Raw genomic sequence first — 26231 nt, 5'->3', positions numbered from 1 at the left:
CAGAAAATGATCGTGTGCAGCACAATCAAAAATACAAATTTTCTTGCTCTCACGAATTTACATTAGAGGGGAGCAGAGAATCAGTTTCTGACACATTCGATGATGCCAACCATCATGAAAAATTGGTTGCACTATCCTTTTAATTTCCAACGTTGGAAACAACCCCACTTCTCAATTAAAATGTAAATTGTCCCTTGGCATAATTTGAAATAATCTAAGGCCGAAAATACACAGGCCTGTGAAAACGATAGGGGAACAGGGAATGAAGTAAAATTTTGAGCGAACCATGAATCAACTTTTTTCTGTCCTTCTTCGGTTGAACCCATATTTTGGGGACAAAAAGTTTTGGCACTATTATACCTTTCCTTCAACATAACGTTTGAAGGTTTCTTGCCTTTCCCAAACAAGAAAATTTTTTTTTAATTCAAACGTAACAGAGTTTGCCATTTTAATAGCCTGTAGTCAGGGAGGCACTCACCAAAAATGTGACAGGAGGGTGATCAGTGAGCAGCAGAAGGTTTGACAAAGGAATATTGGGTAATCGATAGCGCTGATTACGAATATGGGCTTTATTTACTCGGGCGGGGGGGGGGGGGTTGCTAGTCTGAGAAATTCGAAAAAAATCATGTTTTTTTGCTGTTAAAAATATGCTTCGCAAAAACTTTCAACAGTGATCACGCAGCCTATGGTAATTAATGCCGCTGATTATGTGTGCCATCGCTATACAGTTGGGCTCATCGCTGATGACCTTGAAACTTGCAATTTTATTGTTTTCATTCGTCAAAAAGGAAAAAAAAACAAAAAAAAACGCTCTAATATTCAAGCATTTGGCGAGTAACGGATAGTTACATTAGTACATACATGAACTCAGGAATTTACGCACATGACCTTGAGGATAAATATCTTTTCATGCCTAAGTGAAATTACTAATAACATGAACAAAAAAGACTGGTATGCTCTTCTGATAACAACTGCTAACTATTTCGTGTAATGCGCTTATTAACAAACAAAATTTAGAAGATAATAGCTCAGCATACCAAACTTACTAATCTTTGATCTTGAAGATAAATCTTTTCATCCCTAAGTGAAATTACTATTAATATGATAAAAAAAAACTGGTATGCTCTTCTGATATCAACTGCTAACTATTTTGTGTAATGCACTTATTAGCAAAAAAACTTTATAAGATAATAGCTCAGCATATGAAACTTATCCATCTGAGTCAGAATTATAGCTAGCAGAAACATTCATACATTCCCCCCACCACACCCAAAAAGTAAGTTGCATGGTCTATTTCCCGTATATGAAGTATTTACGTACATGACCTTGAAGCTAATGCCTAAGTGAAATTACTAATAATATGAACAAAAAAGACTCGAATGCTCTTCTAATAGCAACAGCTAACTATTTCATGTAATGTACTTATTAACAAGAAAATTTTAAAAGATACTAGCTCAGCATATCAAATTTTTCCATCTGAGTCTGAATTATAGATAGAAGAAACTTTAAAAATTATAGAACTAGAAGAAATAAGTATAGAGCATAGAAGAAGCATTCAAACTTTTCCCACCACAGCCACAAAGTAAATCACAAGGTCTATTTCCCGCACATGGACAATTTTTTGTACAGCCCTTGCACGAGCAGTACTCAGGGGCTACACCATCTGGGAATGCCTTAAGGGTGGACACAAAGCTCCCGCTTTCGAGAGTATAACTGTACTCGCAAGTCATCAAGAGAGGTAAAGAGGTGTGGATCTTTACCGTATGCGGCGACGATGACTTTTTTTCAAATACAAAGAAAACTTTCTTGCACAGAAGGATCTATCTTTGACCTCTCTATCTCTTTCACAAGCAAAGCAATCTGTTCCTGCAGTCCCCATTTCTCGACAGCCTTAGCCACCACTCTTTTTCCTTTAGAGAACACAAAACCAACTGTATCACAGCCCGAAAGCGTATGAAGAGGGCAGATTGATAAAACTAGATGGTTTGGCAAATTCCTGCAAAGTTGGTGTATAGGCACTGAATATTCACGGAATCGCACAAAGGCTTTCCGCTTTTCACAAATTGAGTGGTATCCAAGGAATAGCTTATAATGATACAGCAAAAGAACAACAATATATATGTCATTCAGATCGACATACACAATATCGATACCCCTCTTCAAACAGTTCAACGTGTGCAACACAACTCTAGTATCCGCCTTTTCATGGGTACAACTCAAACGCTGTTCAAAGTCTGTATCAATACTTCCACTTCTGCTGAGCATCACTACTCTCATCCGGTCTTGAAAGCCTTCAGAGAGGTAGACAGTTAAACCTGCTTGAAGCACATGGACTCAGTTTTCGAATTCGTCAAATAAAAGTTCAATCAGTTTTGCCTTTGCCTTGGAATTTGATAGTGTCGAGTTCCAATCATCTAGCTTTGAGTGTTTACCTAGAGATACTGCAATTTTTTATGGAGATCCTTGCTTCTCGTGGCAACCAGCACAGTCCTTAAAGCAGATCATATTGCCTTCTTTGTCACAATATCCAAATATTCCATCATATCTATCTACAAGGACATGCAGTTCTTTAATGTCACCGCTAAAAGACACAAAAGTAGGAAATATTCGCTTTCCGTAGCTCTCAATGGTTTCCGATTCAGTTGGCGGGTGGCCTCTTAGGTACGGCATCAAGTCTACCACCCTTGAGTGAGTCGACTCACTGCTAATCTCGACGTTAACGGCCCACTCATTCAAACTACTTTTTGCTTTCAAATACTCCAGAAGAGCTGACTTGGTTCCTGACCGAAGTACAACCTTCCCAGAAATTGCACTTCTCTCAAATATAGAAGGTGCATATGAGAGAAGCTCATGAGAAAGCAAATTCCTCAGATGGTGAAGTCCTGTGTCGCCAGCAATGTCAACACTCACCAATACCCTTTTGACGGTTTGAAGTTCAACATTGATGAGACTATTTACGGCACTCAAAGTCCAAATTTTCTTTTTCTGGGTCGCCTGCTCATAATTCATGACCTTCACTTTGCTAAAAGCAGCTTTATCCCCATCCAAGTAGCGCTCAAGCGCTTTGCTTCCAATAGCTCGCACATCGAGAAGACTGTCAGCAATCTCACTATCGGCTGTCTCAAGAGTATGAATATTGAGCAAATCGTTATCACTGCGTCGAAAAGGATTGAGCCTGGACTCTAGAACAGACTTCACTTTATCAATAGCTATTTGCTGCCGCAGGATGAAGGAAGGGTTGTCTTCGTGGTGAGCGGTGTCAAACTCACTTTGAGGTACAATATGAAGCATCTCACTGAATGTAGCTGAGACTGAGGCACAAAAAGGAAGAGTTAATGTCCACTTCATAAGTGCCAACTCATTCATGGTAACCCATATCATTCAACCCTCTGTTTTTGAATCCAAATTAATAGTGGATTCTATCGCATGATCAGGGGATATACAATTGAATTTGGCATTTCGCCTCTTCACATTGAACAGTCCATCGTAGAATATCTGATGTACCCCTGAGGGTAAGTTCTGCATCTCTGCCAGGTACTCAATCAAGCAAGTCCCGTATTTATAGTGACCACATGCAACTAAATGAGGAAGCATTTGGCCCACTCCTGTAAGGTGGCCATCTCAGTCACCAGATCTTTCACTATGCAAAAACTGCCACAAAATTAGTATCATTTCTTTGTACTGTTTCCAAAACTTGTGGGTTTTTGAGCATGCACGGGAATTTTTAAACATTTCCAACCACGGGGATAAGGTGGCAAGTTTTTCCTTAAGACACTGAAGGATCTGATCAATGGGAGTATCCTCTCTTGAAATTTTCAAGTTCCCAATTTCTTCGAAAATAGTAGTGCACGATAAGTCGTCGGATTCGGTGCAAAAATCTTCGAAAGCTTCCCAGTACAGAGGAATTGAAGTTATCAAGTATTTTGCAATAGATTACATAGGTTGCATCAAGACATGGCTAATTGTAGACAGAGAAAAGCCAAGACAGATAGTCCAAGTAATTGAGAGGCAAATGTTTAAATGTCACGGAGATCTACCGCCAGGATAGGCACATTCATGTTGGATAGATGCCTCCAACCCGATGTTGCACCCACTTGTCGACTATATAACGTCGATTTTCGTATTCAGCATGGTCGATTACATCAGACTGCTTTCTCAAACCTTCTACTGCTTGCTGATAACCCAAAACCTTAAATATCAACATTTTTCTTGTGTGGCTTCCTGACTACTGGATGAATGTATTGTCTTTTAATTCACCTCACTACTTCACCCTCAGCAGATTAAAAGTTCCACTGTGGCTAATAGTGCTAATAATTGAACCATGAATCACCTTTTATCTGGGTTCCCTCCCCTGGGATAATCAAATGAAGAATATGCGTTGATGCTAATTGAAGATGAAATTTAGATACTGAATATGGTTTGCCGGAAATAATTGTCAATTCCCATGAAGAATAACAACTACGGATAGGGTTAATGGACAAAGGTTTGGGTGAAATGTGAAGTGACTGGGAAAGAGTATCCCCCAAGGACTCCAGATCAGAGAGGCAAAACCTCGGTAAAGGGATCACAACTTGTCCGCTAGTTGTGCATTGAGGAAAAGGGGTATCTTTTGCGACTTCCCGCAGGGAATCTTCTCCAAGGGATTCCTCCCCCTCATAAAGGGTCGACATATCTTTTGAGTTGACAGTCCTAATCTTAGATTCCTTCCCAAGTTGTTCCAATCCGACATTCAATATCTCCCAACTTTCCCCCAACCCGTTGTTGACAAGTCAATTCTATGTCATGGTTATCTGTAGTTTCTCTTAATATGTCAAGGGTCTTCTCCTCCCTCCTAAGTTTTTTCCTCTTACTGTAATTTTGTAATTTTCCCAGTGGGTCTTGGACCTCTTTGTGCGCCCCGCCCCGATTATTTATTTTAGCTAGACACAGCCCAGATAATTTTTATTTTTCTACACTGCAGGCTGAAGCTTCAAATTTTGTGTCTTTTTTGCATTTATTTGTTCTATTTCACTTTTCTCAATTTTTTCCATCGCGCAAAATAAATCGTCATTAAATTTGATTTGGACTCCAGTGTCCACCATCTTTGACTGCATTACTTCATCGTAGCTCCCTTTAATATCTCTTTTCTCTCTTTCAGTTTTCTTTTCTTTTGTAGTAGCATTAAATAAATCGTCATGCGATCTGAATTGGACTCCAGTGTCCATCTTTGACTGCCTTTCTTTATTGTAGTTCCGCTTAATATCTCTTCTCTCTTTTATTTCTCTTTACGTTTACCGCAGAAACAAATATTTCGTTATCAAATGGGAACTGAATTTTGACATTTGGTTTTTCATATTGTACTAAAATTTCCCGAACTTTGCGAGGAAAAGCGCGTATAATAAATTTCGTCTCATTTTTCTTTGGTACAATCAGTGTTTCATTTTGGCCTGTACTTGTTAGCGTCTCATATTCATTAAAAGTGTTCTCAAGTTTACTATTTTCTGCAAATTTTTCTGAAAAATCATGTTTGCGCGTCTTATTTTCAATATTATTTTGTCTTTTTACTTCTGCATCCCATTTCTGTGGATTATCAATATTTCGAACACGTTTATCAAATATTTCGTTTTTCCTACAGGGCGGCGCAGCCTCCCAATTTGTTTTATGGGCTGGCCCACCTCCCGCCGTAGTCAACGAAGTTGTATATTTTTCCGGACTTCTAACCGATGCGGCTCTCTTATACGTTAGAAATTTTTCCCTGCAATTATTTGCATTAGTTCTCTTCTATCCTCTCTATCTGCCTCTTCCTTTCGTTCTCTGGCTATTCTATCAGCCTCTTCCTTTAGTTCTCTGGCTTTCCTGTAAGTCTTTTCCTTTCGTTCTCTGGCTATTCTGTCAGCCTTTTCCTTTTTTGCTCTTGCTATTCTGATATTCTCTCCTTCTTCTCTATCCTCTTTCTCTTTTTGTTTTCTTGCTATTCTCTCTTCCTTCATGAAATTTAATATTTGTTGTGTCGTATCTATTTGAGTACTTTTTCGCGAGCCCCTGCTGGATTTCAATTCAACACTGCTCCTTCTACTCGGACTACTTTGATTCCTTCTGTCATTATTTCTTCGTAATTCATTTTCTGAATCTGTTCGTTCTCTATCTGTATTGTCTCTTTCTTTATAGGCTACTCTAGCCCTTTCGTCCTTTTTTCTATTCTTTCTAATTTCATCTTTCTCAGCCTGCATTTTTTCCTTATATTCTCTGTGCTCTCTCTCAAAAGCCTCCATATTAGCCTTTCTTTCTTTTTTCCTACTTTTTCTATGGGCTTCACTCGGTCTTGAGTTAATCTTATCTCTGTCTGACATTATTTCAAAATTCCGTTAACTTCAAAATACCTCTTCAGTCTAAATGACATTCTTCTATCCATGTAACTTCCGGTTTCTCGCAATAAATTGCTGCGTGTCAATTAGCTTTATATTTTTGCACACTAAAGAGTAAAAAGCCCGTCTTTCTTCGGGATAACTCGCCACGTTCCTGCTAGTATTTCAGAAGAGGACTTACACAGTTTAGTGTCGAAAAGTGTCGAAACTACTAGAATAGGCGAAACCTGGTAATTGAAATTTAGGTTTGATTCGTTTGAAGACCGACAGAGTGCAGTCAAGTCTCCCCCCATTATTGAACCTGATTGGCTGCCCAATGACGAATACAAATGTATGACATTTCTGTACTCCAGGTGGCAAGGCTTTGGTGACGCAGCGCAGACATATCCAAATCCGCCAAAGTGCTCCCGTTGCGCTGGGAAACACTCCAGCTCAAAGGACAATCCCTGCCAGAACTCCCTCAAATGTGCTCTGTGTGGTTCGGCAAACCATCCCTGTTACAGTTTTAGATGCCCTGAAGCACAGACAGAGTTAAAACAATGAATCATCTTGAACTCAAAGTTGTATCATGTAACATGAATGGTGGAGTTCTGGCTAAACTTCCTCTGATTGAGCAATTAGTACAAGAATATGACGTAGTCTGTCTACAGGAGCACTTTCTTACAACAGAAGGACTTCAGCTTCTTGAGGTCAATGACAGTTCCAGCGTATTCAGTGTTCCTGCAAAGCGTTCTGGCAGAGGTATACCCTCTGGTGGTATTTCAATACTGGTACGCAGAAGTCTTAAACCTTCCGTGTAAAAGCAGTCTGATTTCTTCGTCGGTGTCCGAATTGCTGATACAGCTCTATTCTGTGTCTATATGCCCACGGATTATCGTGACGATGAATCTGATGCAAGATTCAATGTTGCTTGTGGACAGATTTGTGGAGCAGTTGACGGATGTGTTACGCAAATCTGTCATGCATTGTAACCGGAGACATGAACTGTAACCTGTGCGACAACAGCTCGAGAACTCAGTTTCTGGTAGCTACCTGTGAAAGTCTCCGTGTACTTGAAAATGACCTGGACTACACGTATGTACACAACTCCGGCTCTGTATCCTCCCTTGACTCAATGCTGTGCTCTGCAGATGTGAAGACAAACGGAAAATGTAGGGTAAAACTAAGTATCTGTGCTTCCGACCACCTACCCATCTCGAATGTGTTCTGTATCACTAATAAACCTACTCAGCCCGATGAATGTCACCGTAAATGGGTGGTAAAATCTGAGTGGGGAAAAGCCGACTCTGTGCTTTTCAAGTCCGTGTATGATAATATACTTGAAAAGATAAAGGTCCCATTTCAACTGCTTCAACAAGGTTCGCCTGTTCCCGATAATGAGAAGCAGATACTCCTGAACAATTACTGTGCAGAAATTACCCATACCCTGCGCTGTGCCGAAAAGGCTGCAGTTCCGATACGAAAAGTTCGAATCGGAAGTGAAAATCCACAGTGGTCTCAGAATGTACAGTTGTCCGAGTCTTGTAGTCGATCTAAATTCTGGTATACACTATGGAACGAGTGCGGGCGCCCTCGTCAAGGTGTCTTGAATGATATCAGGCTATATACTAAGCGACAGTTTGCCAAGACCCTTGCTAAACACCGGATTGACATAATGGACCAGAATTGCAAAGTGTTTGAAAATGACCCAAATGCAGTCTGGAAGTATATTAAAAAGAAAAGGGGTCCGAAATTTCATAAAGAAGAAATTTTGCCAATTGACAGTGACTGGAATAAATATTTCACCGACGAACAAGGCTCTCGAGAAAGAGTTCGAAAAAGAGCTCGACTCCCTCCTAGCGTCAAATGAACGAAGTGTCGGGTTCGTTGTTACTGTCTCTAGTATCCGTCATATGCTATCTAAACTGAAAAAGAAGTATTCTCGAGGTGATGATAATATTTGTGGAATGCATCTGGCTATTGGGGGTGATAATGTGTTAAATCACCTTGCTCTTATGTACCAGATGATCTTTAACTGCGGTCTTGTCCCCGATGTTTTCTGTGTTGGCGTCGTTACACCAGTTCCCAAAAAAGGGAATGATCCCAGGAACTGTTCATCATACCGCCCGATAACTTTTGCGCCGGTATTCTGCAAACTCATGGAAATGCTTGTTTTCAGTGACCTAAGTGAAGCTTGTTATACTCCCGATTCACAATTCGGGTTTAAGAGTGGTACTAGTCGCGAGCATGTTCATTCGTTGATAGCTAATCTTTTGCTCAGTGCTCACGATAATAATGATACACTTGTTCAAGAAAGCCACGATGTGCGCAGAGCATTCAACTCCGGTATCCACGCACATATACTTAGTTCTGCTTGTAAACGCGGAGTTGACCGTTCGGTTGTCGTTGTATGGAGGAGCATGTATAGGAGGCTGAGAGTGAAGATTAAAGTCCCCACTCATCGCGGTATGGTGGTATCCACCGTAGTTATACCTGCCCGTAAAGGTATCCGGCAAGGCTCCATTACTTCCCCTCCTCTATACAACAACAGTATTATCGTCCCTCAAGAATCTTCCAAAACGTGCTGCATATATCTAGGTATAGACGTGTCGCTCATCAATTACGCTGATGATATACTTAACGTAAGTAGGTCTGTTTCAAGGGTTGAGGATAACTACAATATATTGAGTGATGAATATGCTAAGATTGGGCTAGCTTTTAATGCTGCCAAAAGTGAAGTAGTTGTTTTTCATCGCAACGCGAAAGATTTGACCCCGATTAGCGTGCTCCTAGGCGATACTGCGGTGAGCTCAAAGCCATCTCTCACTTAAATTGGACTGCCAATCGCTTCAGTTCTGCGGTTTACTCGTGAAGTACTGGTTGAGCATTTTTCAGAAAAGGCAGGCAAAGGATACGGACTACTTCTACCCTGCAAACGTATGTATAACCACCGCATGCTCGGATGGGTCTATTCCGTGTTCGTTACCCCGCATGTTCTGTCACTCTCGCCGTTTTGGTCTCTTTTCACCGAAACAGATAAGCGCTCAGTCCGTCGGGTTTACTATAAGTATGCAAAGTATCTTTTAAGTGTTCCGCCGTGGGAGAGAAACTAAAGAGTTTTGAAAAATTACAGTGTTGTGGACCCGACTACTGCAGCTACTGAGCGAATCGTTCGATTTCGGTGTTCGCTCAATCCTGATCATAATATGTACCGAGCTATCGTAGGCTAATTTAAATAACAGTTTAGTATGCTGTATATAGATTGCTATTGAAGTCTTGTTGTTTCTCTTATTGCGTTTTCTTTTTCTCTTTTTTTTCTTTTTTTTTAAATACTCCGTTGTGTAACCTTGTGTTATCTATGATGGGAAATAAAAACCATTCATTCATTCAATTAGTTGCGCGATATATTGATTGGTATTTTTTTTTTATTATTATTCTAACAAGGCACAGCCCATTATAGATCTTGATAATTCTATTAATTGATTCCATATTTTTTCTCTTTATATGTAATCACAATAGGCTACTCTGTAGGATAAATTAACTTGTCTCTTCGAAAACGAGGAATTCTTTTACTATCAGGTTTACTGATAGGACATTTCTCGTTGCCACCAGTATTGGTGTGGTAAGGTACAGGTGTGGTAAAGTTCGGGTGTCACCACTTATTGGTGCAAAAATAGTGTTATAACACTTACTAGCGGGGAGAGCCCCTGACGGCGCCAAATATTGGTGGGATGCCCGCGCGTACCCTAATGGTTCCGTATCTATCAAATATGTCAGTATCCAATTTACTATATACCCTTCCTTAGAATACGGTAACGTAGACACTAGCTAATTAATGGATTCTTCAGACATATCGTAATAAAAGCTTTCCAGGGATTTAGATTTTTAACATAAATGAAGTTAAATTTATAAAAAGGACATTTTTCTGAAACAAAAGGGGTCAAAGGTCCCAACATTACCTATGTGCAAACAATTAGAAATTCGCATTATTTACAGCCCTTAACCCAGGGGCAATAGGGATTGTGTCATCTCCGAATCAGTATTTTACTCGACTATCTGACTATTTTGAGCAAATGTCTATTTTGAAATTGAAATTGGACGTTTTGAGGATTTGCAGAGGGTCGGTTGGTAAAAATGGACATGATAGGAGGGGGACTGATTGTCTTCCAATAACTTTTGGCTCTTACAAATAGTACTCGAAGTTTCAGTTTTCCAACCGAGTGAGCTCTCTCTGAAGTTTCTGCGAACACGCCTTCCATACAAGGTACACAGGAAAAAATTAAATCAATAAAATAAGACGTTGAAGGCATATCGCTCTTTATTTAGGCTGCACTGAAGTGCTGCCTCTATAGAATTAAATGTGAGTGTGTTTGTGGGTTGCAGTTTTTCATGGACACAAAAATAAACTAAAACGATCAAGCTACGAACTTGAAACTCACGCAGAATAACATCGAAACGATGCGAGTTCAAAAAAGTATGAAGTAATAATGAATTACTATTAGCAATTCCAGTGGTCGCATTTACCCGACGAATAGTAGGATCTAAAAATAGTCAGTGCAATAACTATAAATTTTATATGAAGTGATTTTGAAGTTGACCAGTTGATTTCAGTTAATATTTTTTTTTTTTTTATAAATAAACCATAAAGTTTTTATAGTGTTGTCCTGTTTGTTGGGGTAGTGTCTATCCATAGAGATAGTTTGATAATTAATTTTGTTTAGACTTAAAACCTCCTTAAATCTTCATCCCATCTTCTAGTGTGTCATCGATTCTTATTCGCTTCCCTTTCAGTTCTTTTTCCTGACTTTTTGATTTGGTACCACCTGCATTAGATCCTCTTTGGTAACTGAAAAGTTTGCATAATACCTTTTATACAACATTTTCACATACTGACTAATGGTCCGCGTCGCGCAGATATCGATCTCCTGGTTCTCTGTCTTCGGCCGGAGTACAATGTTTTGTTCCAGTGTTTTTTCCCAAGATTTCTCCACGTATACATTTAGAGCTTGGTTGACGCTGGCTGACCTTACAGAATCATACCGCTGATCCCCGTTCCAAAAAGAATAATCAGCGACACCAGGACTCAAACCCTTGCTCTTACAGACACTGGATCCCAGGCTTAGCGGTTTAAATCCACTTGAGACACGGAAATCGTGCTATCCATGCTGAAGTACTTTTTTTTAAGTTTTCAAGATGGCAAACTGTAATCTCCAGAATTTTGGTCCTTTTAGGAGCCAAAATTTATACTTTGGAGTACAAATTGGCAGAAAACCCCACTTTGCTGTGGCATGATATATTTCGTGAATTAAATTTACCACTAGATATTTTATTTTTCATTCCAATTAATCCTCTCCTGACATTCTACGTAAAAATCATTTATTGGGGCATAAATTAAGATGCATCAGTGTTGGCCTTGTAAAAATGATATTTCCCTTGCTACTCAAGGTAGGGGCAGTAAATCTCAAGTCGTTGATTTTCTGACAATGGTGGGTTCAATGGTGTAATTTTTCTTTCACTTTGGTGTCACTTCTGAGTGGTTTCCGTCACGTGTTTGGGGGAAAGTGCAAAATACTGTTTCTCTGATCCTCACAAAGATCATTTGGTTTGTGTTTTTGTTCATTTTTTACGCATGCCGTCCGATAGGCTCTTTGGCTAGTATCATACCGAAAGCGCCACAAAAGAGCACCAAACACGAGTGTATACTCTCTTGTTGTATTTGGAAACCAACTGACGGATTTTAAAAGTACTGTAGCGAAACGCTGGCTTCAGTTAACATCCTTATAACTCGTGTAATTGGCTGGATGTTAAAAACACTTACCGATTATATAAAGGAAGATCACTGTAATACCGATGCTTAATCATAATGAAAGGTTAGACTTCAAACATTTTTGCTTTAAATAAGTTTTTCCTTCACTGTTTTTAATAACCCTCTTCGATTCTAGAAAAAGGAATATGGATCAATCGTGCTGTGCAGTACCTCATAGAATCTCTCATTGGTTGTGGTAACTGCTGCCCGTTTTGTGGAGCACCGTGTAGCCTTAGCTCCAGCCAACATGATGAACATTCGACCAAATTTCATCGCCCACAGGTCATCGTCGGATACAGGTATACTAATTTCATGTATCAAGAAGATTTATCCCCTTGTTTTTTCCCTCATTCACTCTTCTTACTCTTTGACTTATCTATTCCTTTGATTTCAATTCCCTCCCTTTCTTGGTATTCTATTAGATTCTGTATATTTCTATTGTGTGGAGTTCCGCCAATGCTCAGCTTTAGCAAACCTATTGAACGTTCAACCAACCTTATCGGTCATAGGTCTTTGATGGATAAAGGTCTGCCCATTTCATGGATCGAAACGATTTTGTTCCCTCGTTTTCAACTCATTCACTTTTTATACTCCTTCACTTATTTCACTTCTTAAATTTTTTATTCTTTTGATTTTGATTCCTTCCCTTTTTTGGCATTCTATTAGATTCTTCATATTTATATTCTGTAGAATAACGTGTAGCCTTAGCTCTAGCCAACATGATGAACGTTCATCCATATTTCATCCACTACAGGCTATTTTTCGATAAAAAAAAAAGAAGAAATATGCCATTTATGCAGAATATTGTAGTAGCTGCCATTTTTCTTGATTTTCAAGCCAATATATTTCCCTTGTTGTTCAAGCCAAGGGACGGTACGTTTCCTATATAGGGATTTTGGACAAGCGGTTCTAAGGGTGTATTTTTGTTTTGATCTGACTCTATTTTTAGGAGTTATGGGTATATTATATGTCTTAGCATTGGACGTGATCGTCTCTTACTAGATTGCTAGCTACCGCTGCAACCCGGAAAGTTATGCCCATTTTATGTAATGAGAAGGTTTTGACACCTCGTTTTAATTAGGTAACTTTATTTTACTCCTTCGCTTTTTACAACTTTTATTTTGATCCCTTCCTTTTTGGTATGTTATTAGGTTCTTGTTACTTCTATTGTTTTTTTATTCTTTCGTTTAAGGTGACTACTGTTTGTTCTGTTAAGCATCGTGCAGCCTTTACCCTAACCAACTTGATTAACATTCAAATAAGTTTCCTACTCCACAGGTATAGGCTATGTGTGTATGCGGGTACGCTCATTTCATGCATCGGGACTATTTTGACTCCTGGTTAAAGATCTCTTACTAGGTTGCTAGCTACCGCTGCAACCCGGAATGATAAGTGTCACATAAAAAAGCTGGATTCAATGCTCTTCCCCTCTCATTAAGAGCAATAACACTTGCGTCCAGTCAGATTCAGGTGCTATGGGGAAAGCGACCTGACCCTTCTAAGTTCCACGATTTATGCGACATGTCCATATATTTTTGTGTAACTTGCCTTTATATTGCTCGAACAAAACTGTGGCCAAAATACCCTTTCTTTGTATGTGCTTAAGTCTATCTCAGAGATAGCGATGTGAAAAATACATATAGGAAAAACAGACGTTTTAAAACCTTTAAGGAAAACAAACACAACTTGTTTTTGCACTATTAAGGGCGGGGTTGCATTGTCAAAAAAGTTTAATATGACATTTGAGTTTAAATAGTTTAATAAATGCATTTAATAAGGAATCTAATGGTACCTTTTTCATGGTTACAGCGGTAGCTGTAACATAGTAAAGGGCGAACCATAGCCCACAGTAATCAAAACTAAAAAAAAAGCGTCTTAAAAAAAACAGGCAAGCGAGAAAAAATTGCCTTATCCAGCTGATTCCAGCTGATTCAGGAATGGGAACAATTTTTAAAATTGGTCATAATAGCAAAATGTTATTCTGAAAACACATCTAAGGGAATTTCGAATAAAGCCTGAAACCCCTATAAAATGGTTTTGGATCGAAACAAAAAGCTACCATTGGACTCACCATAACCGAAAACTCTACATAGGAAACTTACAGTTCAGAAGATTGAACAACAAGGAAAATTCATGTTTTAAACGGGTAAAACTGATGTTCATTTGTTTTTTTCCTCCATTGCTAGCGGGCCACTGGAACATCATAGAGCTTTTTATAGGCTCATTTTAAAGGAAGTTGCTATATCTGCATATTTTTTTCATAATAAAAACAGTATTTTAAAGTAAAATCTTTTCTTACAAACAAAACTGCAGGTTCGTATACACGACAATGAATGACGTCATAATCGTAGGTTATAGTCGTAAATGACGTTATAGTAAAACTATTTGATGACGTTGGTTGCAACTAGGGTCCGTTCTTTAGTATATCTAGCTAAGAAAAAGTCGAAGGCTTTTTCTGTGTGTCTTACAACAGAAATAACTATCTTTAGGACCCACCAGCTATCCCACACACACACCAGCTATGGTTCCACCCTAGTTACTCTAGCAACTCTTTAAACTGAACAGTAGAGCTATTCTAGCTCGATGAAGGATGTTCGATACAAAAAAATGTCACTTTGCAAGTCTCAGTGTCGGCCGACTGTCTCAAAGACAAAGGATGCATTACCAAATTTTCCAGGCATGACAGGGAGATTCCAGAGCAATTTAAGCATACATTGATAGGAGACCTGATGTGTCAACAGTTCGAAAAGCTAACGAGAGGCTAGTTTAAACTAAAGGAAACCTATAATCCCTTACTAATGGTTAAGTAACACATTGTCTAATCAATGTACGTACAGTTTAAATAATGTGCACCCTGTTTCAGCAAAGATTTCAATCAATACAATTAGCACTACAGGCAATTCCAGAAGCTGTCAAATTATTCAAGGAGACTTCTTTTGAGCTGATTTTTAATGTTTTCCAAGCAGTTATACTAGAATATTCTTAGGGACTGCCTTTCTTGAACTATATAAAGATAATTCTACTCCGTTCAATCACAAAAACAAAGTTTACACTTTCTATCGATATAAATTCCATTATGTCTTAATATCTCATTGTCTGGCACATAACTGGAGAAGGTGAATGGTTTTTCTAACATTTTGGGAAAGTAGGCGCCGGTTTTTAGTTTTCTTTCGTTTTTTTTCGAAAATCTTATCTAACCTATGTGAGTCATGGTAAGACCGCCCAATTAATTCTGAATAGTTTCGCCACACAAACTAAAAAGCTTGTAATGGGCTAGATAGGTTTTTTTTTTATGGAATCGAACGACCTTAAATTAGATAAGTTTCTATATATATTTTTTTTTTTTAATAACTAAAAGGTGAAGGGTATCAATCATAGTAATGTATGCCCTGTGGAACCGTCTGATAGAGATGGTAGCGACTTAGATGAATTTTCCTTACAGCTACAGAAACAAATAGGTCTATTTGAATGCGAGGCCCCTTGCAGAATGTAAATAAATTGCAAAGAAAAGTAAGAAAACCATTTTTATGTAGAATCTCAGCTTTTCCGTTTAGGCAACTTAAGCAAATAAATCTAAGCAGGATTGGAGAAAGTGTCTGTTAAAAAGGGAGTACATTGGGATGGAATGAAATGAACTTCTTTTAGAGCAGGATGGCAAATACGGCTCACCAGCATCACGATCAGTTTGAAAATGGAACAAATCAGTTTTGCTATTCAGGACCGTTATTTCCAATAAAGTGATGCCACAACCAGTATTAGAAACTTAACCCACAAGTCCCAAATTCAAACGACGAGGCTCATTAAAGTTAAATGTTATCGCAACAAATAAGCATTTGTAGTGCCGTAGTGCAAGTTGTCGCAGTTGGAAGTCGCAGTTGTAGTCACAATCAGTCTTATTTGCAGCCAAAATGTTAGGAGTAGTAGTAGTGGCCCTGAAAGTCTCAAGTTGATAACCTTTCCCTGTTCCTAAGATATTGCAGATAGGCCCTTTCGATAACTTGGATACATGTAGTTTCTTTTGATTTGGTTCAACGTTTCCCGAAATTTTGCCTCAATACCCTTAGTCGTTTTGGAGGACATCCAGGATTAAACGTTTCCCTCTTCATTATGATAAAATTTGTTTGTAAAAAGCGGACAAATTGCATAATTTACATTTCTTGTCCCGGGGGTTGCGGGGGCATGGCATCCCCAGAGGCTCCGCTATTAGACGTTATGACTTTTTCGAATAAAATGGCTTTTTAAGATCTCTATCAGTGTTAAGGAGAGATTTTAAAGGGAGAGAGTGGGGATGGTTGGCTGCCCTCCCTACCTTTTTCAACGACACCCCCTCAACATTTTCTGAAAGTTTTAACTTATTATTCTTAGCCTTTTTGGAGAGCCAGGATGAAAAATGCCATCTTCCCCCAATAGCCAATCTTGTATATAAATAAGGGACAATTTACATAACTTACATCACTTGGCCTAGGGGCTGTGGGGATTACGTCATACCTGGGGATTAATTTATTTAACTGTATTGACTAGTTTGAACTAGAGGTCTATTCCAAAATTTTTATCAGACATATTTGGAGGGACGGTAGCTAAAAAAAAAAGAATGCGGGGGGACTGGCCTTCGACCACTTACCTCAACATGTTCTGAAAGTTTAATCTTCATAGCCTCAGCTGTTCTCTTGATATTACAGTTACACCTTTTTAAATAAACAGGATGTATTTAGTATCTTTAAATTTAGTTTAATATGTCTCAATATTCCACGAAGTTAATACCCACAGCCTTTTCGAACACACATAGAATCAAAATTTCTCCTTTTTCACAGTGATAAATCCTGCGTGTAAAAAAGGGCAAATTGCATAATTCAGAATCCTTACCTTGGGGGCTGTGGGGGGGCATAGTTACTAGAGATTTTAACTGTTTTGAACAAAATCACTTTTTTTAAATGTTTGATCAATGAAAAGGGGAGGGAGCATCTAAAAAAAGACGGGGGGGGGGTTACTCTCCAATAGCTCTTCAATATCCTCTGAAATTTTCAACTGAATAGCCTCAGCCGATCCTCAGATATTGATAATCCGTCCTTCTGATCATCAGCACACACACAGTGTGTTTTATTGTGTGCAACATCCCTCTCCAAAGCTGAGGGAGGATATGTCATCCCCATGTGCACAGTTATTTGAGCCCATTTAGTACGAAAGATATAATATTTTACAAATGAGAGATATAATGAAACAGTTCGTGGATACGAACTGTAAGTAAGGAGCGACCCGGCTCAATCGTAACCAAAACTCTAAAAACCATAATTTTGATACCAAAAGAGACATCAATAGAATTGGGTTTTTATGCTGATTTCAAACATATAAGTTTCATTAAGTTTAGTCTTACCCATCAAAAGTTACGCGCCTGAGAAAATTGCCTTATTTTCGAAAAAGGGAAAAACAGCCCCTAAAAGTCATATAACTTTAATGAAAATCACACCATCAGATTCAGCGTAATAGTGAACCCTACTATAGAAGTTTCAAGCTCCTATATGCAAAAATGTGGAATTTTGTATTTTTTGCCAGAAGAAAGATCACGGATGCGTGTGTATTTGTTTTTTTATTATTATTTTCTCAGGGGTGATTGTGTCGATCTAGTAGTCTTAGAATATCGTGAGAGGGCTCATCCGAACGGAAATTAAAAGTTCTAGTGCTCTTTTCAAGGACCAAAAAATTGGAGGGCAACTTGGCCCCCTCCCACGCTCATTTTTTCCCGAAGTCACCCAATCAAAATTTTAAGATATCCATTTTGTTCAGGATAGTCGAAAATCTAATAAATATGTCTTAATCCCCCAAAGTTCCCAGGGGAAAGGGCTGCAAGTTATGAACTTTGCCCATTGTTTACATAAAATTAAATAAAAAAACAATTTTTTTTAACTGAAAGTAAAGAGCGACATTAAAACTTAAAAAGAACAGACAGCCCCTTTCATATATGGAATAATTTCTTTTCTTTTTAAGTTTTAATGTCGCTCCTTACTTTCAGTTAAAAAAAAAACTTGTTTTTTTTATCTAATATTTTACTAGTGAAGACACTATTGACAGATGAGGAGGAAAATCTTCAATTAATTAATTCTTAAATCATCTATCATCGCAACATATTTACCATATTGCTATAAATAGTTCATTGGTACAGGCGATGCAGATATATAAATTTGGCTTATTAGTGAAATTTTCACAAATCATAATTTTTGCAACAAAAAAGATGGATAAAATGTATTTGTTTTGTGTGGGGGGGGGGGACAAATTCAAGGTAGTGGCTGATCGAACTTTGGGTTTATTCGCTTATATTGATATAGCTAGTTTGAAGGTACCATATTTTGTGTATAATGACGTCTCTTTGTTACAAAATATTGTCCTCAATAATTATTTTTCCAAAGAGACCTACTCCTTGGTGTGGTATTACATACTAACTTGATATAATGTTTCAGTAATAAAAATGGGAGCCCACAACAGGGGTGAATCGAGAGCAAAATCTTGGGGAAGGCCCTATGTGACAAGGGTCATTTTGGTCAATTTGTCAACTTGGTCAATTATTGGCACCTTTATCACATTGCCCCTCCCCCCATTTTACTCATTGGCATGCCTTTCCAAAAACTGACCTGACAAGTATGTGTCCAATAAGAGAGTCATGCATACTCCTGCCATTTACCCGTGCCCCAGCCATTTAAACATTTGCCTCTCAATTACTTTGGACTATCTGTCTTGACTTTTCTCTGTCCTACAGTTACCCAGCCCAGTCTTGACACAACCTATACAACCTATTGTAAAATACTTGATAACTTCAATTCAAATTTATTCTAAAAAAGAGTAAAAAAAAAGAGAAAAAAACAGGATAAGAAGGAGTCAGAAAATCTTAGGAGGGGCCTCCTCCCTGTGGATCTGCCACTGGCCCACAAATATAATCAAAAATTAACTCCTTTTTTTCCATAATCCCGTGGATTTTAAACTTTAAAGTATTATTTATGAAAGTAAAGGAGGAATGACATTAACCAATGGCAATATTATTTCTCAAATATGCTCTTGATCCTATTCATTGTTGTTTTTTTTTCAATATTTTCTGAAGAGATTGTCTTAGGTCAGTGTCCTATGCCCGTGGTTGATTCATTAGTTTTAAATACCTTATCTATCAAATGATCATTTATTCATTTATCAAAATTTTGGAATAACCATCTTGTGCAAAATAGTTGAAAACTACAGCAACTATGCCTCCGGGGATGACAAAACCCCCTACAGCCCTTGGGGCAAGTGTTGTACGTTATATAAGCTGCCCACTATTTATGTATAAGACTGCTCAGTGGGAAAAGGGGGCATGTTTAATCCCAAGTCCAAAAAGGATAAGGGTATTAAGGGAAAACTTCTAGTAAATGTTTTAGGGGGTGTCATTCTTACGCCAGAGAAATTAAAAACTGGAGAGAAAAAAACTTCATTATATTAAACAATAACAAAACTTTGGCCATCAAAACAGAACAAAAATCAATAAAAAAAAGACTTTCCGAAACAGAATTTTTTTTTCAAAGAAGAATAAAGAGCCAAATTAAACTTAAGACCAGCATACATATTCATATAATATTTCAAACTTAAAACGACAAAAAAGATACCATTAAAGAATAAATTTAACCAAAACCCGACCATAGCAAACGTAGAGATAACAGGTATGAATATAGACGAATAAATAATCTTAAAACAAGTAAAATTAAATTCAATATTCAAGCAAAACTTACAACAAATAAAATTTACTACAAACAGGGGTTTGGCTATCTCCCCTTTCCCCCTTCCCTAACCGTAAAAGCTTAAAGCTTGTTGCGTCATTTGCGCTTTACTAAGAACGAAATATATTACAGGTGTTTTCTTTTATATTTTCAGCTTTGAAAAATAAAAAGAAAAATTACAGTGAATAAAAATTTGAATTGCTAAGTTTCCAAGAATTAACATCATTATATGTTACTGTGAATGTCCGGAATCGGAGAATATCGACATTCACCGGTGACTGTCTGAAATTCCATGTTTTTATCTCCTTGGATTTCGTCATGGTCAGCTTTATACAAGGTTTGATGGCGACAGGTAAGGTTGGGTTAGGCTAGGTTAGTTTTCTAACCCATTTACGAGGTTTATAACCTAAATTTAACTTTTACCATCGAAGACTGACAAAGCTGATTGAATTCAAACAGAGAAAAAATAATTTCGGACATTCATCGGTGAATGTCGACATTAACCAGATTTCGGACATTCGCAGTAACATATATTAGGTAATATAATAAATATAGTTTAACTTCATTATATATTATATTTCATTATATATATTTTCATTATATATATATAAATAAATATATATAGTTTATTTTCATTAGTTCTTTCCAGTCGCCTTGATTATTATAGTGATTTTATAATCATTCGTCATTGATGTTTTTCAATAAAAGGCATAGTGTTAAAGATAAATATAGTTTTCAATAAAACACAAATGCTACAACAAGCTTTAGACTTTTGCGGTTAGGAAAGGGTGAAAAGGGCAGAAAATTCTCCCCTTGGAAATCCCCCCACAGAAAATTCCCAACCAGAAAATTGCCGAAAAGTTCCCAATAACAAATACTATATCCGAACAAAGGGGAAATTGCAGAACTTACTTCCCTTTCCCCATGGACTCTGGGGTCTTGTCATCTCCAAAGGCATATTTCAGCTATGAACAACCAAACGGCTATCTTAAAATTTGGATCGGATGTCTTTGGAGGAAAGGAGGAGTGGGAGGGAAGCCAATTGCCCTCCATTGTTTTTGGCCACTTAAATAGGGCACTAGAACTTTTGATTTCTGTTCGAATAAGCTCTGTCTTTATATTCTTGGACCTATTAGTTCGATACGATCACCCCTGGAAGAAAAACAACAAATAAACACGCATCCATGGTCTTTCTTCTGGCAAAAAAGAAAATGCAAAATTCCACATTTTCGCAGATGGGAGCTTGAAACCTCCCCAGAGGGTTTTTCTGATGTACTGCATCTGATGGTGTGGTTGTCAATAAAGACGCTTTACTTTTTGGTGGTATTTCCCCCCTTTTCAAAAATAAGGCAAATTTTCTCAGGCTCGTATCTTTTAATGGGTGACATTAATATCAATTAACTTTACATTTGTGTTCCTTTGGTGTACCTATTGCTATCAAAATTCCGTTTTTTAGAATTTTGGTTACTAATGGGCCGATTTTCTCTTTACTTACAGTTCCTACCTTGAACTGCTTGATACATCATAAGGCACTTGACAATCAATTGGCTTTCCGGTTGACAAAAAAACAAACTAATTTTGTGGTTCCAGTTTCAACCGTAGTACTAAATACGGAATTTGTATTTAATAAGTAGAAAGTAAATTTGTTGAGAGAGGATGGGTCGGTTGGGGAAGAGGGACAAGATAAGATTTAACGGAATAAAATCTAACGAAACTAATTACTCTATACTACTGGCTCTATACCCCACCTAGACATTGCTAAAACTGTGCCCTTTTGATATTTAAATTTTGTTGTTCAAAATTTTACATGTATTTTTTAAGTGGTCTTTTTTTAAGCGTCCTAAAGGAAGCTTAAAGATCACTGGTATTGGTACACCAACTTAGTATATTTTTTTTTCAGGTCGTCCTCTAGACATATTTTATGCCAAAGAAAAATATTGTCTGCATATAACTCCTTTTACACAATTCACGACGTTATTGCGATAATATCATGCATCGATTTTGCTCTTTAAATTCATATAATGTGACGTCCTTCATATGAAAAATGTTTTTTTTTTCCAAAATAAGGTCTAAAGTATAGTCACCCAAGTTTTCCATGTCCAACTGGTGGGGCCTGTACCCCATGTTGGGGATCACGGATGTAGACACTAATTTTCAACTAATGTATTTTGAAGGTAAACAAGAATAATATTGGGATGTAGGTGTAGTTATGAAACCATGCTGTTGGCAAGCCATCACTGAAGATACGGTGCATTTTCATTATCCAATTCATGGAGTTTGCATTCTTAATGTCCGCCTACTAAGAAAAATAAAGTGGAAAAAAACTATTCGGGTTTAGTGATGTGAAGTTAAAATTAACTAAACGTCCCATAAACGTAAAGCAGATTATAGATATTTCCTCGAAACAGTTTTGCTTGTCGTATTGAAGACACCCAAGCATTTTATGTTTTGCTTTGCCTGGGAGAATTTTCTTCCCTAAGACCAGTTCTAAGACATCCATCCCCTCTCCAGTAGAATTAGAAAAAATAGTCCAAAGAACTTCTAATTTTACTTCCTACCCCTCCTCGTACCCCCTTCCTCTGAGTTAGGATCTAAGTATACCGTGGTGCAAGGTGTGATCTTCAACCCTTTGAGTCTGCATTCTCCTACTTGCCATTTCAATTCTTTCAAATCCTTTCTCTATTATTTGTTAGCGCCGAAACATAATATCCTAATTTGTGTGTTGTTAATTCCAGACGTGTAATACAATTTTTTACAGAGGAAAGTAAAGGGGGGGGGGGGCTACTCGGAAGGAGCATGAAAACTACAGGAAATCATGAGAAATAATATTTAATTCTCGTTTGTTTTCAGTTTATTCGTAAACAGTAAGGTATTCTTGCATAAAATAATTTTAAAGTTATGATTTTTATTGCAGTTTTGAAGGCTCAAACGATGCCATGATAGAAAATTGCCCAGCATACGTTGCAAAAGGGACTTCATTTCAGAATCAAGATACTCGATGGCAGTTCGTCTCATACAGAGATTACAAAAGCATATACCCAAACTGGAATATACAACCTAATCTGGCCCTTGAATCTGGTATATTCTGGAAGTGGGTTCTTGTTAACAGAGCATGCGAGTTCGAACTTTACTACGGATTTAACCCAAACAGTATCCCTGAAGACTGGAGAGATATTACATGGGAGTCAGTGGAAAGAGAATTTGAATCTCAACTGCAAACACCAGGTGCAGAAGAAGATAGTGAATAATATAGGCTATTATTTCTGACGACAGAGGCGGATCAAGGGGGTGGTTTTAGGGCCCCTCTAGGAGATCGAAAATTGTATTAATTACAGGGTCGGAGGGGCGAAAATACCAATTGGGAGTCAAATTTTATCGATGCCTCCCCCCAAATATTAATTGTGTATCCACCCGTGTCTGACGATAGCATGGCCTTTTTAATGCAGTAATTAAGATAAATTTTGTTTTTGCTATCCCGCCCTGTATTCTTCGATTTAGCATATAAGATGTATGGGTAGCATTTCTAACTGTGTTAACGAGTCTTTTAGTAGTTCCATCCCTGGGTGTCTCTAGGAACGGGTCAGGGGGTATGCCCTCTCTCGGGAAAACGAATACAGTAAAAAATCAACTACAAGAGGAAAGTAAGAAATATAATCAAGTTTTGGTAAAAAGAATATTCTGGGTTTTACTTGCCCCCCCCGGGGGGGGGGAAATTTTCTAGTGGCGCTCATGGTTTTACCTGTATTCCCCACCTGAGGATATTAGGCGTACCGTGGTAAGTTTTGGGTGTTTTAGTGACCAACCTAACACGAGGCTCGTTAAGACCGTTAGGAACCCAAATTGATTTCCTTCTAGCTCATTTTGGACTTTGGTTATTTCCACGCTCCTTTCAGTGCCTTTTATGTATTATTCCCGGGCCACATCATGGTCAAATTGTGGATAACATCAAAATTATGGATGAGTAAAAAGCCAATTTTTAATCCCCTTCGTATTGTCTCGAGTTGAACATTATTCGACTTCAAGCAAGAAGTTTATGATTGACTATGATCAGAATAAAGCTCAGGTATGGTATTTTGCAATTAGAAATCATGGACGCTTTGAGCGGTCGCTTTCCTATCTGCAAGATGAAATCTGGCTAAAAAAACTTACGACACAGTAGATATGGGCAAATGGACAAAAGTTGAAACACCTTAGTGTTGAAAACGCTTTGTATACCAATTTCTTGCCTTTTAAACAATTCTGAAACAAATGTTCATAAATCTTGGCTTCTTTATCACCAGGTTTGACTATGGTTCGTCTCTGGCATTAGTGTAACTTTTGTTTTTTTGTGTACTTTTTATTCTTGTATATATATGAAGCCTTTCATATTTGAGTTTATTCCTAATTGCTGATATTTAACAGTAATACATAATATTTATGACGATATGTTAGAAAGGGGGCTAGCATTTATCCATAATTTAACCAAGGGTTAATTCTGCGGAAAATGCCTTTCAGACTCAAGTTTTAAGAATGTATTCTTTTTCTTATGTTGTTTGTAAATTGTGGAGTCTTAGGGACTGAGAAGTAATTCTTCCTCCCTGTAGCTTTATCCTGTTGTTTTATATGTAGTTCAATCAAAGGGGATATAAAAGTGTAGCAGTAACATGGAACAAGAGAGTGCTAGGGATCTTTTTCGTTAATCTTGTAAAATGCCTTGCTCCAAAGTGTTTCAAATTTTGCTTTTCTGACTTCTTCTCTTTCTTTTTGTGTTATCACCTCATTTTCTATTATGACCTGACTAGTTTTGCTCTTTCTTTTGCAAGGTTATTTTACTGAAAACCCAGTAAAGACAGTTTTTGAATGCACTCTAAATCCTAGCTAATTAAATCTAAATATATGTATTTACCTTTTCAAATCAAACAGCACTGAATAGAAAGAACTGAGCGTTAAGCTCTTAGTCAGAACTTAGACCCATATTGAACTCACCTCTCCCACTTCTTCTTAATCCGTAATCCCATCTCCGCTAATCCGTGTTTCCATATCATATATAAAACGTCAACTTCGTTTTTACATAGGCAAAGTAAGCTTTAAGGGTCTTTCATTTGTCTTATAATTATAGCCTCAAAAAACTTAGTTTGCTTCAACGTAATCATTTCATGAATGTAATTCAAATTTCTAAAAAATAAGCCCTTTTTCTGCCTACCTTTTTCTGATCATATTCTTGATAATTCCTTATTTCTTCTTGATATTCTGGACTCATCCTTGATACATATCTTCTCTTTTGTATCTTCCTAAGTAATTATTCTATTTCGTCTTGAATTGAAGTGGATTGGAATGAGGTGAATCTTAATAGTATATAGACATGTATAATTTTGTATTAATAAATGAAGTTTCATAAGTGCTTTAAGGTTTTGAATTGCTATTTAGTTTTTGTTATCGTAGAGAAAAAGTTCTTTTTTCATATAAAATAAAAAAGACTCACAGCAACATGCGACCAATAAAACCAAAAATAAAAAAAAAATTCAAAGCAGTCCTAGCATCCTGACTTCAGCGAAGTTCAACCAGGACTGATAAAAATAAATTTTTTCTTTTATATATTTTTGTCTTGCTGAGGACGGCCCTTGGACATAGGGCCGAAATATTCATTCAAATTATCTCCACTGTCTTGCAAAAAGATTTCCCTGTTGTTCTTCGTGCTTTTGTTGTTTGATATTGATCATTATTGGGATATTTGATAGAAAAGAGGGCATGCTTGATCCTGTGTCTCCATAAAAGCTTAGGGTATTAAGGTGAAACTTTAAGGAAATGTTGGGAGAAATACTGAACACAATTAAAACAGGGTATTAGGTTGAAGGTATGTTGAAGAGAGATTAGACGGCAACCCTCCCCCCTGCCCGGGGTAGGAGACCCTCTGCTCAATATTGATTGAAATCGGGGAATTTTTATTTTTATTTAAACTAGTCCCAAGGCCTAATAGCTATACTCACAGGGATGACACCCCCCCCCCCACGGACAAGGATTGTTATTTGTGGAATTTGCCCATTCGCAGGATTTATCATCAGAAATAGAGAATATATTTGATTCTTTTGTGCTGTGTATGTTTTTTTTATGATTTGGGTATTCGATTGGAAATTGAAATGGCTAGCGCCCTTTTTAATAGTCGAAGGCGATTGTAAGGCAACTAACACCCCTTCCATGCCCACCATTTCCCCAAACACATACAATCAAAATTTTGAGATTTTGTTAGTCAAAAGTGATTTAGAGGGCAACTAACCCCCCTCTCACGCCCACCTTTTCCTCAAACTCATCCAATAAAATTTTGAGATAGCCATATTTTTCAACGTAGTTGAAAGTTTTGTAAATTAGGTCTTTAAAGATGATAAACCTCCC

General features: G+C 37.6%; 2 protein-coding genes and 1 pseudogene across 2 annotated transcripts in view; 2 read left to right on the top strand and 1 right to left on the bottom strand.

Annotated features, from left to right (window-relative positions):
- LOC148941321 (interferon-induced very large GTPase 1-like) overlaps positions 1 to 26231 on the top strand; it is a 103640-nt gene that overhangs the window by 10093 nt on the left and 67316 nt on the right. The gene's annotated exons all lie outside the window — the stretch shown is intronic.
- Positions 1521 to 3894, bottom strand: LOC148941323 (uncharacterized; annotated as a pseudogene).
- On the top strand, positions 10782 to 25236 carry LOC148941322 (interferon-induced very large GTPase 1-like). Its single transcript, XM_089104555.1, has 3 exons — positions 10782 to 10797; positions 12266 to 12428; positions 22777 to 25236. The coding sequence occupies exons 1-3, from the start codon at positions 10782 to 10784 to the stop codon at positions 23108 to 23110; spliced, it is 513 nt and encodes a 170-aa protein (XP_088960681.1). The 3' UTR covers positions 23111 to 25236.

This window comes from Artemia sp. Qi Xiang Cuo, chromosome 18, assembly GCF_049724085.1.
Source record: "Artemia sp. Qi Xiang Cuo chromosome 18, ASM4972408v1, whole genome shotgun sequence".
Taxonomy (NCBI): Eukaryota; Metazoa; Arthropoda; class Branchiopoda; order Anostraca; family Artemiidae; genus Artemia; species Artemia sp. Qi Xiang Cuo.
Note: the sequence above shows the minus strand (reverse complement) of the source record. Positions and strands in the feature narration are given on the sequence as shown.